The 16,009-nt window shown below is 36.3% G+C and overlaps 1 protein-coding gene across 4 annotated transcripts; it reads right to left on the minus strand.

The window, feature by feature from the left end:
• LOC109726644 lies at positions 420-13,059 on the minus strand. Of its 4 annotated transcripts, none has more exons than XM_020256379.1 (3): positions 12,825-13,059; positions 12,527-12,695; positions 420-822 (listed from the first exon to the last, which is right to left on the minus strand). In XM_020256379.1, the coding sequence occupies exons 1-3, from the start codon at positions 12,861-12,863 to the stop codon at positions 593-595; spliced, it is 438 nt and encodes a 145-aa protein (XP_020111968.1). In that variant the 5' UTR covers positions 12,864-13,059; the 3' UTR covers positions 420-592. The 4 variants fall into 4 exon arrangements, with proteins under 4 accessions (XP_020111968.1, XP_020111967.1, XP_020111969.1 ...); XM_020256378.1 differs by having other exon boundaries at positions 12,527-12,698; positions 12,825-13,053; XM_020256380.1 differs by having other exon boundaries at positions 420-775; positions 12,564-12,698; positions 12,825-13,047.

Here is a 16,009-nt window from a genome sequence, read left to right on the forward strand (position 1 = left end):
GCGAAAGAATAGTATTCAAGTTCAACTTCCCACCTATGAGACAAGAATATTTCATTGCAGGTAAGTCAGAAGCATTATTGGAGCAGCAAGTCTATACTTAATTTTCCTTTTTTTTTTTTTTCCTTTTTTTCTTTTGTAATAATGTAAGAAGACCTCCATAGCTATAGGCCATTTTGAAATATTCTTAAACATTTCTTTTGATCGATACCTCCTCCTAGTTTTAATACTAGACTAGAAGTTTCTGATCTTTGTCCAAATTCAGTAAAATTAGCAACTCATTTAGAAATCCACCATTAACAACAAAAAAACATTCACTGCTTCATCAGCTGAAAAACTGTTCAGACTAGTTAAACTTAAGAAGCTCATTATCACATTTAATAAGAATCAGAATTAAAAGTTGAGGAGGTATCAATCAAGCAGAAGAGAATTAATTGTCTATTTTACGATGCCCATTCATTCTTACGTTTTCTTTTGAGGAAAAGTCTGCACTCAGTTTTGGTGCCTGGATGACTCACAACCACTGAAAGCGGAGATCCAACAACACAAATACTCAGTTTCTTGCAAGTAAAAGATGTTACATCAAATCTTGAGATTATGATTTGTCGAGAAGATTTTCCAAGTACAAATTCAAAATGTATCTTCCAGTCGACTGTACGTCGAGCCTCTTCTCGCTTGGTTCGTACTTTCCCTTTCGTAGCTGGTACCGATGAGTAACAGCAGAAACTGTGTAAGCCCGGCCTTCAATGGTGACACTCTCTCCACAGTGTATGTTCTGCTTCAAATATAGAAAATGAAGTGAAAGAATTTCAGTAACTTGTTCACCTAAAAAAGAAGAAAAAACTCATTTAAGTTTTTTCACCCTTCAAGCGAGAACTACAAATTGCATTATCGTTTCAAAACGAAATGTGTGGCATGCTATGTTTCTCTCTCTCTCAAAAAAAAAAAAAAAAGAAATCCAGAATTAAGACGATAAGAAATTGTTTTATTTGCATATTGTACCATACGTAAAGCATCCAAAGCTTATTTCCTGAATACTGTTAAAGATAATAGTAACTTTCTTTAAATATCTGACAATATGCTGAATTAAGCTTCTTGTTTTAGAATAATTTGTTGGTTAGCGGTAATTTGTTGGTTAGTAGTACCGAACCCAGCACTAATTGATAGCAAGTTATGCTGACTCTTCACTAACAGCAATAGTCAGAAACAGAATAAGCTAGAAATAATCAGAGTTTCTTGATTTGGAAAGCCCAAAATGTGAATGTAAAAATGTATTGCTTTATCATTTATTTTACTAAAAATTTGAAACTTGAAGTATACTGTAACTATCCAAAATTAAAGTCAACAACTCTACATTACAAGATAGAACTTTCCCATATCCAGTATTTGACTACACTGGTTTAATTGACACGAATATACGAATCTCCACATCTATATTTGTAGTAGCCTAACCTCCACATAATTCAACAAACATCAGCTGTGCAGCCTTAGAGTGTAGATTGTTCTCTCTGAACCACTAAAACATACATGATGGACAACAAGTTGCAAATCTTTACATTTGATACAAGGGTAGAAAGTTGCAATTCTCCAGATCAAAATTTTCGGTTTGGAAAAATCCAGAACCGGACCAAACTGATTTATTTTCGGAACTGAACCAAACCAAACCTTGATTCAGTTTGGTTCATTTTGGTCTGGTTCCATAGCTTTTAGAAATCTTTTTTTTTTTACTTCTGTATATTCATGATTTAAGAATCGAAAATGAATGGTAAAGAAAATTATGTAAGAAAACTGAATCTGAACCATACAATTTAAAATGTGGTTGTGAAATGAGTTTAGAATTTTGAATATATGATTAGGATAAAAAGTGTGAGTAATATCATTATTCACTTTTTAATTTGGTTCGGTTAAGAAAAGTGACAAAACTGAAGCGAGACAAAAAATCGAACTTTGACTATTCTAACAACCAAACCAAAGCAAAAACCAAATAAGCTGAGCCAAATTGCCTTATTTATTTCGGTTTGGATCGGCGAACACCCCTGCTATTAAGAATGGGATGTTAACGCTAAGGCTCGGGAGTTAAATTCACCTCTCCCAATTAGCTAGGAAAAATAAATGCAGTTCAATATCTCCTTTGTTTTAAAAAAAAAGTTTTAATTTTCTGAAAGTTAAGAGATTTCTCTCCTCTATCCCCCCACCCCGACCCGCGAAGAAAAAAATACAAAAAGAAAAAAGGTTTAGTATTCTCAGAGTTACCAACATATCATGGTTACGTTTTTCTCCTTTTTTATTTGTGGGAAACTTGCTCTATCACTCAATATTTCTCACAACACAGATAATAAAACCATATAATTAATATCTCTCTCTTTTCACAAAAGGTGTTGAAGAATATCTATGGATTAATGAATATAAACTGTTTCTTTGGAATCATTCATTAATAGCTGGTAATTTGAGCGGTTGACTTGAGCTACAAATTAATAGAGACAGACTTCATAGAAAACATTCTAGAATCATAGTATCTCGTTGTTCTAAGTTTATCAATGATTATTCGTCTTATCTCATGCAAAGTCCTAGGCTCTTCGAAATTGAATTGTGAAACTCCCATTTCTCCAAGTCTTTGCAAATGCAGCAATACTAATCAAACTGCACATCTGTCTCACGGTTTTTCTTTCTTTTCTTTTCTTTTCCTTTTGCTGCTAACTGGATAGTTACCAATTGAGAAAAAATAAAAGATAACATCATAAACGTTTTGTCATGCATAGAAAATTCAGAAGGTAAGCTCAAAGCACAATAAATGCAAAAACTATGTTGCACAGATACGGATACGGGAATACGGATACGACACGATACGGATACGGTGATACGGCAATTCCTAAAACTTCTAGGATACGATACGCGGGATATACTTGAATAAAATATTATTTTAAATATATTTAAATATATGTTGATTATATGTAATGATATATTGAGAACAATCAGAATATCTAGACTATATTAAGGAATATATTCTAATATGCATTAACTTGTATAATTGTTTTACATATGTTCATAAAAAAAGATAATCAATCATATAAAATAATAATTCAAAAAGTATCAAACCAACTATCATCCAACTTGATCAAATGATAACAATAGATATGTAGTTGCACAAACTAGATAATTAGTCATTCAATATACATGTCTGTTTTGTTAGTTCTATTATTAAAATAGTAATAAAAAAATATGGTAGCAATTTAATAGAGAAGTAAAAAAAATCATATTTTCTATAGCCTTTGTTGCTTAATGCTAGGTTGACAAATTAGATGAAAGAGAGTAAATATTGTGTGAAGATAGAACGAGAGGGAGCGCCTTCTACCATTCAAGAGCAAAAAGATAGATGAAATGACAAATTGAACAGAGATTGGCGTTTTTCTCACTCTTTTCCTTCTTTCTAATAGGTTTGGACGTGAGTTTTTTAAAAAAATTTTAAGTTTCGATCATTTTAGATCAAAAAAGAATCTGGCCGTGTCCCCCCCGTATCCCCCCGTATCCCTCACGTATCCGAGCCGTATCCGATATTTTTTTACTTTTTAAAAATGCCGGATACTTCATTCCCGTATCGGACACGTATCGGGCGCGTATCGGGCGCGTATCGGTATCCGATACGTATCCGATATGGGTACGGCATGAAATTTGAAGTATCCGTGCTTCATAGTGCAAAAAGATAAAACTCAAATAAATTGCATGTTCAACTAGAGATATTTGCTTCAAAATCTCCATTTTCAGAAGAAAATGGACAGAAAATGATTAGCAATTGACAGAAACAAGCTTTCGCATTGGTCTCAGGATACAAGATGAGAAACTGCACTAGAAACCTTGTTTTCCTCTTGCATAGATGGATTAAGCTCAAATAATGTCCAAGCTAACTTCTCTCAATTGTCGTAATGCATCTTAGGTAATTGTAGCACACATATTTACAACCTGTAGTCTCTAAGATGCCACCAATATGTAACTTGAAGTTAAGGTTCAAGCACATCTCAAAGTAAATGAAAGAAAAAAAATGAAAATCTTATATGTTCTCTTTTGCATAGAGATAACTTTCATTTTAACTCTATGACTATAACGCCACAATAGTCCCACATCGGGTGAGAAACTGATTCTGATTAGAATATATGAAGCCTACACGCTAGTAATAATAACTAGACTTAACATTTTGGGCCGGTGGTTTGGCTCAACGAGTTATTATTGTTAGCGGGTCTGGTCGTTACATTTGGTATCAGAGCCAGTTCACCAGCTAGAAGTGTGGGATGAGTCTTGACTAAGCCAAGGTCAAGCTAAGTTAGGGTCAGAATGACAAAGACTAGTAAAATAAGTCTTACATCGCCTGGTGATCTTGGGCTATGTGTGTTTAGGGCTGACGAGGACGTCAGGGCCTAAACGGGGACAGTCACATCGAATGGGAGATTTAGACACTAGTAATAATAACTGGCTTAAGCATTTTGGGCCGGTTGTTTGGGCCCAACGAGTTATTGTTGTTAGCGGGTCGGGTCGTTACAATTGGTATCAGAGTCGAATACCAGCCGGAAGTGTAAGAGCTAAGTGCCATGCGGGGCAAAGTGCTACACCAACGGGTTTGGTAGGAGCCACCTCTTGAACCCGTAGGAGCCACCTCTAGAATCTCACATCACTTGGTACTTCTGGCCCTGGTCTGTCTGTCTGTGATCTGGTTTGAACTTGATGAGAACGTCAGGTCTAAACAGGGGGAGTTTGTAACGCCCCAATAGTCCCATATCGGGTGAGAAGCTGATTCTGATTAGAATATATGAAACCTACACGCTAGTAATAATCACTGGGCTTAAGCATTTTGGGCCGGTGGTTTGGTTTAACGAGTTATTGTTGCTAGCAGGTTGGGTCGTTACAGTGACACTCCTAGCATTTGGAATAGTTCTAAATAAAAGGTATAATATGTTGTGGTGTCCCTCCTCATGAGGGAGTTATGTGCAAAATTGCACATATTTTGTTGGACCCATTTTGTTATGTTATGTTGGAGCCATTTGGGCTCATGAGCTAAATAGTTGGGCCAAGATTTATTCCCCACTTACTCATATGACTTAAGAGGTTAGAGCTTGGGATGAGAGAGATAGAGAGAAAAAAAAAGTTCTCTATTTTTCTCTTGCAAAAAGGAAAGAGGAGAAAAAGGGGTAGAGAAGAAAAAGCTATTGGAGGTCACCATTGTTAAGCTTGTTAGAGAAGCTTTTGAAGCCGGGTTCGTGGGGAAGCCAAAGAAGCCCGATTACCTTACCGGAAGGTTTTCTTGGGAGGTGTTTCACAAGCAACATTGGTGGTGAGATCTCCCCAATATTTCGCTTTATTTGGAGCAATAGCTTTGATTCTTGTAATCCATGTCTCTAGTAGTAACTAGAGAGGAATTGTACTCATCCCATTTCATATAGTGGAGTTGTTTGGAGGTGGCCCTGTGGTTTTCCCTTTCTAGGGTTTCCACGTAAATTTGGTGTTTGATTTCTTGGTTGGTTTATATTTGCTTTACTATTGCTCTCTTTATGGTGTAGCATGATTGGAATTAATCTACTTTAGGTTATTTCCATTTGATCTTGCATAGTGGGAGAATTTATATCTCTTTCTTCTCCCAACAAGTGGTATCAGAGCCAAGTTATTTGGGTTTGTGCATAGATCAAGATGGAGTCGGGTACCTCTAGTAGAATGGTGTCACTCAATGGGAACAATAATTGGGCTATTTGGAAACCAAGAATGGAGGATCTTCTCTTTTGTAAAGATTTGTACACACCACTTGAAAGTAGTAAACCGAAGTATATGTCCGAGGAAGAGTGGAAGAAACTAGATCGAGTAACGGTGGCCACTATTTGTCAATGGCTTGATGATGTTGTATTTCATTTGGTGGCAAATGAGACGTCCGCCAAGTATTTGTCGAAAAAACTCCATGAGCTATATTAAAGAAAAACCGCCGGAAATAAGGCATTTCTTATTCGAAAATTGGTGAATTTAAAGTACAAGGATGGAACTCCAATATCGAAGTACTTGAATGAGGTTCAAAGCATAGTGAACCAACTCATTTCAATGAAGATGGTGCTTGATGATGAACTTCAAGCATTGTTGTTGTTAAGCTCTCTACCGGACTTATGGGAGACATTGGTAGTTTCACTTAGTAACTCGGCATCAGATGGAATTGTCTCTATGAGTTATGTCACAAGTTGTTTGTTAAATGAAGAAACAAGAAGGAAAGCCTCTCATACATCTACATCGCAAGCTCTTGTTTCGGAGAATCGAGGAAGGTCAAAAGGCCGTGATTATGGTGATCGATACAAATCAAGAAGTCAAAACCAAAGAAAGATATTACATGCTACTATTGCAAGAGGAAACGCCATATGAAAAATGTATGTTGGACATATAAAAAGGATTTAAAAGAGGGCAAAGTGAAGGAAGAAACAAAGTCCAAAGAAGAGGGAAAGCAAGGAGCTATGGTAACTCTTAATAGTGATGTTGCTATTATGGGTACATGTAGTCATGAATGTATTAATGTTGCATCTTCTTCTTCAAATGCTGATTGGGTCATTGATATGGGTGCATCCTTTCATGCAACTCCTCACAAGCACTTCTTCTCATTGTACAAAGCGGGAGATTTTGGACAAGTGAAGATGGATAATAGTGAATCTTCTTATATTGTAGGGATGGGAGATATTTGTATCAAGACCAATATGGGGGTAAAGCTTATCCTTCGAGATGTTCGCCATCTACCGGATCTTCGTCTTAATCTTATTTCTCCGGGATGCTTGGATGACGAAGGCAATGCCTCATATTTTGGTGATGGTGCTTGAAAGCTCACTAAAGGATCACTTGTGTTGGCAAGAGACAAGAAGTGTTGTTCTTTGTATAGAACAAGTGCACATATAGATGGAAGTGTTATTGCGGCTATGGATGATTTGAAGCCGGATTTGTGGCATAGAAGGCTTGGGCACATGAGTGAAAAAGGAATGCAAATTTTAGCAAGGAAACAAATTCTTCCTCACTTCAAAGGTGCATTTTCTAAACCATGTGAACATTGCTTATTTGGAAAGCACCATAGAGTTTCTTTTGCAAGTTCTATCTCAAAGAAAAGTAGAGATCTTTTAGATTTAGTTTATTCCGATGTATGTGGACGTATTGAGGTCAAATCTCTTGGTGGAAATATTTATTTTCTTACCTTCATTGATGATGCTTCTAGAAAAGTTTGGGTTTATTTCTTGAGGTCCAAGATTCAAGTTTTTAATTATTTTCAAATATTTCATGCCAAGGTGGAGCGGGAGACGAGGAAGCTTTTGAAGTGTCTTCGGACCGATAATGGAGGAGAATATACCTCTAAAGAATTTGCTTCCTATTGCAACAAGTATGGCATTCGGCATGAAAGAACCGTTCCACGTACACCGCAACATAATGGAGTAGTGGAAAGGATGAATCGAACTATTTTTGAACAGGTTCGAACTATGCTATCTATGTCTAAATTGCCCAAGACATTTTGCAGGGAAGCGGTTCGAACAGCTGTTTACTTGATCAATCGATCTCCTTCAATCCCTTTGGATGGTGATATTCCGGAAAGGATATGGACTCAAGAAAATATTTCTTATTCTCATCTAAAGGTGTTTGGATGTAAGGCTTATATGCATGTTGCAAAGGAGGAAAGGTCAAAGTTAGATGAGAAGACTTTACCATGTATTTTTGTGGGTTATGCCGATGAGGAATTTGGCTATAGATTATGGGATCTCGAAAAGAAGAAAATTGTTAGAAGCCGAGATGTTGTCTTTTTAGAAGATCAAAATATTGAAGATGTGAAGAAATTAAAAGAAAAACCAAGAGATGCATCAAATGGTGTTGATGATGAGTTACCGGTCTCTACTACAAGATCTCCACCCATAGTGCTTGATGATGGGGGAGTTGAGGAGCTAGATGCAAATGGAGAAGAACAAAATGCTAGTGATGTTCAAAATGATGGAGGTGCAAATAAAGATGATGGTGGCACAAGTGTTGATGATGTTAGTGCTCCAAATGAAGACACCAATGTACATGTTACTATGTTGCACAGATACGGATACGGGGATACGGATACGACACGATACGGATACGGTGATACGGCAATTCCTAAAACTTCTAGGATACGATACGCGGGATATACTTGAATAAAATATTATTTTAAATATATTTAAATATATGTTGATTATATGTAATGATATATTGAGAACAATCAGAATATCTAGACTATATTAAGGAATATATTCTAATATGCATTAACTTGTATAATTGTTTTACATATGTTCATAAAAAAAGATAATCAATCATATAAAATAATAATTCAAAAAGTATCAAACCAACTATCATCCAACTTGATCAACTGATAACAATAGATATGTAGTTGCACAAACTAGATAATTAGTCATTCAATATACATGTCTGTTTTGTTAGTTCTATTATTAAAATAGTAATAAAAAAATATGGTAGCAATTTAATAGAGAAGTAAAAAAAATCATATTTTCTATAGCCTTTGTTGCTTAATGCTAGGTTGACAAATTAGATGAAAGAGAGTAAATATTGTGTGAAGATAGAACGAGAGGGAGCGCCTTCTACCATTCAAGAGCAAAAAGATAGATGAAATGACAAATTGAACAGAGATTGGCGTTTTTCTCACTCTTTTCCTTCTTTCTAATAGGTTTGGACGTGAGTTTTTTAAAAAAATTTTAAGTTTCGATCATTTTAGATCAAAAAAGAATCTGGCCGTGTCCCCCCCGTATCCTCCCGTATCCCTCACGTATCCGAGCCGTATCCGATATTTTTTTACTTTTTAAAAATGCCGGATACTTCATTCCCGTATCGGACACGTATCGGGCGCGTATCGGGCGCGTATCGGTATCCGATACGTATCCGATACGGGTACGGCATGAAATTTGAAGTATCCGTGCTTCATAGACATGTTAGAAGATCAACAAGGGAGAGGCAACCATCAATGAGATATTCCCCAAATGAGTATGTGTTACTCACCGACGGGGGAGAACCGGAGAGCTTTGATGAGGCCATTCTTAGTAAAGACAAAGAGAAATGGTTGGAAGAAATGCAAGAGAAGATGAACTCTTTGCATGAGAATTGCACCTATGATTTGGTTCTTTTGCCAAAAGGAAAGAAAGCACTCAAAAATAAATGGCTGTTTAGATTGAAGAATGAGGAAAAGAATGAACAACCAAGATACAAGGCAAGATTGGTTGTGAAGGGTTTTGCACAAAACAAGGGTATTGACTTTGATGAGACCTCTCTCCGGTGGTAAAAATGTCATCTATTCAGATTGTTTTGAGCTTAGCCGCTTGTATGGATTTGGAGGTTGAGCAAATGGATGTAAAGACGGCATTTCTTTATGGAAGCTTGGAGGAGGAGATATATATGGAACAACTGGAAGGTTTTCAAGTCAATGATAAAGAGCATATGGCTTGTCCGTTAAAAAAAAGTCTGTATGGCCTAAAACAAGCATCTAGAGCATGGTATAAAAGGTTTGACTCTTTTATGATAAATCATGGGTACACAAGATCTAATTGTGATCATTGTGTGTATGTGCAAAAATTTGGTGATGATGATTTTTTCATACTTCTTTTATATGTTGATGGCATGTTGCTTGTTGGTCAAGATGTCAAGAAGATTTTTTGGTTGAAGCAAGAATTAAGTAAGGCCTTTTCTATGAAGGATTTATGTCTGGCACAACAAATCTTGGGCATGAGGATTTATCGTGATCGGAAAGTTAGAACGCTATGGTTGTCACAAGAAAGTTATGTTGAAAAGGTGCTTACAAAATTTGGTATGTTTAAGGCTAAAATAGTTGGTTCACCACTTGCTTCTCATTTTAAATTGAGTTCCAAGCAATGCCCATCAAGTAGCAAGGAAAAAGAGGAAATGAGAAACATTCCTTATGCTTCGGCGGTTGGAAGCTTAACGTATGCATAGTGTGCACGAGGCCGGACATAGCACATGCAGTTGGTGTAGTTAGTTGATTTCTTGCAAATCCCGGCAAAAAGCATTGGGCGGCGGTGAAATGGATTTTAAGATATCTTAAAGGCTCTTCAAAATTATGTTTATGTTTTGGAAAGGGGGAACCCGTACTAGAGGGCTATATGGATGTGGATATGGCCGGTGATGTCGACTCAAGAAAGTCTACTTCGGGCTATTTGATTACTTTTGTCGGTGGAGCTATATCATGGCAATCAAAATTGCAAAAATGTGTGGTCTTGTCTACTACGGAAGCGGAATTCATTGCTATCACCGAAGTTTGCAAGGAAATGTTATGGATGAAGCGGTTCATTTGTGAACTTGGGCTAAAGCAAAGTAAGTATGTTATCTATTGTGATAGTCGAAGTGCCATTCACTTGTCCAAGAATTTAAGTTTTCATTATAGAAGTAAACACATTGATGTAAGGTATCATTGGATACGTGATGTTCTTGAGAAGAAATTGTTGGCACTTGAAAAAGTCCACACCAATAAAAATGCATCGGATATGATGATAAAGGCTTTATCTAAGGAGAAGCATGAATTATGTACAAATATGGCCGGGATGACAATTTGCTTGGATAGAAACTCTCCTTATGAGTCGGGAGGGGAAGTTTGTTGTGGTGTCCCTTCTTATGAGGGAGTTATGTGCAAAATTGCACATATTTTATTGGACCGATTTTGTTGGGTTATGTTGGAGTCATTTGGGCTCATGGGCTAAATAGTTTGGCCAAGATTTATTCCCCACTTACTCATATGACTTAAGAGGTTAGAGCTTAGGATGAGAGAGATAGAGAGAATCTCTGTTTTTCTCTTGCAAAAGGAAAGAGGAGTAAAATGGGTAGAGATGAAGAAGCTATTGGAGGTCACCATTCTTAAGCTTGTTAGAGAAGCTTTTGAAGCCAGGTTCGTGGGCAAGCCAAAGGAGCCCGATTACCTTGCCGGAAGGTTTTCTTGGGAGGTGTTTCACAAGCAACATTGGTGGTGAGATCTCCCCAATATTTCTCTTTATTTGGAGCAATAGCTTTGATTCCTGTAATCCATGTCTCTAGTAGTAATTAGAGAGGAATTGTACTCATCCCATTTCATATAGTGGAGTTGTTAGGAGGTGGCCCCGTGGTTTTCCCTTTCTAGGGTTTCCACGTAAATTTGGTGTTTGATTTCTTGGTTGGTTTATATTTGCTTTACTATTGCTCTCTTTATGGTGTAGTATGATTGAAATTAATCTACTTTAGGTTATTTCCATTTAATCTTGCATAGTGGGAGAATTTAGATCTCTTTCTTCTCCCAACATAATAGAGCTAAATTTCTTAACCCGACCAAAGTATTTTGGGTGATGGTTAGACTGAAGAGGTTAAAAGGATTATGCATGCTACGGCTAGAGTAGTTCTAGGATGGGTGATCCCCTAGAAAGTTGGGGCATCACAACTCGCAAATTCATTATCAAAATTAGTGAACATAAAGGATGATTTATGAACAACTAACCAAATAAATAATGATATTTCCATTGTAACGACCCGACCCGCTAGCAATAATAATTCGTTGGGCCAAAACGACCGGCCCAAAATGCTTAAGCCCAGTTATTATATCTAGCCCAATCAAGTTTATATACTCTCACATCTAACCATACATCTAGCCATAACTACTCGATGTGGGACTATTGGGGTGTCACAAACTCCCCCCCCCCTTTAGGCCCTGATGTCCTCATCAGCCCTAAACACATACAGAGCCCAAGATCTAGTCCCACATCTGTGTTATTGGTTGAAAAATGATCGTAGTGAATCGCTCAATAAAAACCATAAGAACAGGTAAGAGAAAGCTTCAAATGTTAGGTTCATTTTCCACAACCATGCCTCAAAGAAATTTAGCACTTACCGACACTTAGAAGTTGTTGTTTCCCTTACCCAAATGTCCTTAACTACTCAGCACTCATCATCTATTGAATGATCCTATTAAGCAAATCATCACTTGTTTCTTAATAGAAACAGCATCATAGCATAATCATTTGCCTCTCTTAAGAATGAAAACAAAATAATTCAGAATCTTACCTTAAACATCTCTATCCCTTTGTTAGTAATTCAGAATCAGCAATCTCTCTAGTTAATTCCCAAAATTCAATAAATCTACGAAGCTCAAATGGTTCTTCCTAACTGTTTGATGAAATGCCTAGCAATACCACCTAAATTAGATAGATTATCTCGACATAGTAAAGAGAAACCTAAATTTCACATTTCCCTATAATTAATAAAGGAATTAAATCCTAGAATGCCCAAAAATCAGCTCTTTGACATCATTAGTTAACGACAATTCAATTGATTCGGAAGGGTCTCATGGATTGCTTATGCTAGAACTAATAACTACGATTTGAGGTCCAAGTCGATGAGAGTTCATTATAAAACCAATGGTAGATTAGAAAAATGTACATATATCGAAATGATTTATCGTCTTTCCCCAATCAAACGACGAAACGCGATGATGAAATTCAATCGAACTCGAATTTTTCGAGAGACAAAATTTCATTTGGACGACGAAAGGGGGGCGGGAGGAGGATGCGCACAGTGGGGAAGCAGCGGACGCCGAGGCTCTTGGGCGGGGGCGTGATCTCGACGACCTTAAACGGGAAATGCTGGTCTCTGTCTCTGTCCTTCTCTTTCCTCCTGCACACCACCTGTTTGAGGAAATGGGGCTGCTGCTGCAATAACAGCGTACCAAAGAAAAAGCATTCATTCATTCATTCATTCATTCATTCATTCATTACCAACTAACTCAAAACCATCGGCAAAAACAAATTTATCTATATATCTATATATATACACACCCTGCTGCGGTAGGGGGCGGAGGTGGAAGCCAAGGCCATGCCGGGAATGCAATGTGTCGTCTCTTCTTCCGGGACTGTCGTGCTGGGAAAGACTTCTACTGAGAGAGGGGAATGCGGGGAATGCGGACTGGAAGGCTCGGAAGGTAACGAACGGGTGGCTAGCTGAATGGCCGATCAGATTTTTTTTGTTTCACTCTTGTGGATGCTATATATCGGCGCTCTCTCTTTACGGGGGAAAAAAAAATAAAAAAAAAAGACACCACTTATGTTACCAACTTCGCTTTCCTTATCAATGGAAGTATTTTTTCTGTTTTTAAGATTTGCCCGTCCTATTATTATGACTAGTGACGGCCTGCGCTTCACGGCAAAATATTTACGTAATTTATAAAATTTTTTGAATAGACTATTCAACATTATTTACTAAAGTTNATATAATATTTTATTTATAAATTTGTAATTATTTATTAATATTTTTAAATATATAACTTTTATATATTATTAATATATGTTTATTATAATTTTAAATATATTTAATCTATATATAAAAATTATAATAATAATATATATAGTGTATTAATTATTATATATATAATAAATATATATATTTATTATATAGCCGAATTTTTGATCCCGAATTTTTAATTGGTGAACGTATAATATCCGTATAAATCATATATCCCAATAATTACCGAATCCGTTTTTTAGCCGTATTTTTCAAGAATTTAAAAATGAAAAGACGAATTTTATCCGAATTATACCCATACCGAATTTTTACCGAATCCGAATTAACTAACTATGAGTTAGGCAGGATGGTCATTGATAGACTATACCGCAACTATAGTTCTGAACTTGATGGAAAGGTGTTTGTGTATGATGTGGAAAAAAGGCTATTCACATTAAGGTCTCTACCACAAAACAATTTTGAGAATTCAGAATTCATATTCATAATTCAGAAATTAGAATTTACAATTCAGAATGTGAATTCATATAAAATATTGCTTATGGCAATCATATTAAAACAAACAGAACAATTGCACAAAAAAAAGCCAGATTAAGTCTCGAAAGTCAAGATATGTAGTATCCGAACCAAACCATATAATTGAAGACAATAGCAAATTATATTAGACAGTAAAACAAATTAGGACTATAAAAAATTTATAAGAAACTAGTGCTTTTTTTGCAAATAGCCCCCTGATAAATTTTATTTTTAAAATTGGCCCTGTCAAAATTTTATTTGCAAAAATGGCCCTGGCCCCGCCACGTCAGCGCCACGCGGGCGGGGCTGGGCCATGTGTTTAAGTTGAACATGGTGAACCATTCACCGTGTTCAATACAAGGTTTTTGTATTGGACACGGTGAATGATTCACCGTGTCCAATACAAATACCTCCAAGTTAGCCAAAAATGACTAAGTTGTGGGTGTTTGTATTGGACACGGTGAATCATTCACCGTGTTCAATTATTTGTATTGGACACGGTGAATCATTCACCGTGTCCAATACAAATATCTCGCAGTTAACCATTTTGTATTGGACACGGTGAACCATTCACCGTATCTAATACAAAAACCTTGTATTGAACACGGTGAATGGTTCACCGTGTTCAACTTAAACACATGGCCCAGCCCCGCCCGCGTGGCGCTGACGTGGTGGGACCAGGGCCATTTTTGCAAATAAATTTTTGATAGGGCTAATTTTTAAAAAAAAATTAGTTAGGGGGCTATTTGCAAAAAAAGCCCTTTCTATATTTTTCTATCTGAGATACATAGCAAAAGCAAATAAGGCTATTTTGACAGTAAGCTGAGCAAAAACTAATGCTTCCATACTTGCAGAAATAGAGTATAGCAAGCGCAATGAGATTCCTGCAAAAAAACTTGCATTCGTAGAAGCTTTAAGAGTTGACTAAAGCAAAGATTGGGTAATTTGAACCATTCTGCCTCATACTTTGTAATAAAAGATCGAGATTTTACACAATGAAATTTCATTATAATAACGTTAAATATTGAAGTAAGAGCTGAAATAGAAGGTATTATAGAGTGCATATAATTTACAATTCTCAATTCCAATTTCAAATCACTGTTAGGCAATTCAGAATTCATATAGGCAACTCACAGAAAACATACAAAAAGAGTTTTATGTCATTTTTTACACACCAGAATTCAGCTAGATAATTCTGAATTCTATCCTTTTATATGCATCAAAAGCTCAGATGGAAGGCATATTTAACCAGAAGGGGGAAAAAAGTCACAGAAGAAGCTAAATAAATATGTACCAATTGAATTTTTTTTTGTTTGAGGCTCAGATAAAAGACATATTTAGTCAGGAGTGTGTACTCCTATCAACCAAGAGGAAAGTTAAAGGATTTGCTTGAAAATTTATTTTATTTAGGTCTTTTCCTCATTCTAGGTGTTAGGGTTGCTGTAAAATCACAATCTTAGAACGTGAAGAATTTTTGAGTGCTAATAGAGGCAGATAAATTGCTACTTTCTTGTAAATGATAAAAATGAGCGAGTTTGAGTGGGTCTGGTGCATGATTATTATTTATTTTGTCCACTAGTTGCTAGTATATCGGAGTGGGTTTTATGATTATTTATTGGTTGTTGTGGCTTATTCTGTTAAGGTTTTTGTATTGGCAAGTTTCGTGAAGTGAGTCGGAGTCTTGAAGGATTGAAACGGATTGACGAAGATTGAAGAATTTAAGATTTCGAAGATTTTGGAAAATAGCTCACAACGTGAATCACGACGTAAAGGTAAAGTTTTAATTCATGTTATGGTGATTCATACTTAGTTATAGGCATTAGAATCATAAACTTAAAGTTTAATGGATTAGAAAGTACTTCGGAACTTTGCGGAACCCGAAACTGTGCAAAATCCGAAAAATTGCATTGTGTACCGGTACAGCAATTGCCCAGTACCGGTACAGCCATCAACATTGGTAATGCAAATTTTCGTTCCGTCATTGTGTAACTGGTGACAGCTTTTCGCGTACCGGTACACAGTGTAAAATCGTGAAAACTTTCTAATCCGACTCAGATTGATTCTAAAGTCTATAAATAAGCTATTGGGCTTCTCTAACACATCAAGCATCACGAAAATACATGTTTGAGAAACCCTAGAGCTCGGATTTCATCTAAAACCTATTTTCTACATAAAGTCTCTTTTAGGTCAAATCGAGATATTGAATTTT

This window comes from Ananas comosus, linkage group 21 (genome assembly GCF_001540865.1).
Source record: "Ananas comosus cultivar F153 linkage group 21, ASM154086v1, whole genome shotgun sequence".
Taxonomy (NCBI): domain Eukaryota; kingdom Viridiplantae; phylum Streptophyta; class Magnoliopsida; order Poales; family Bromeliaceae; genus Ananas; species Ananas comosus.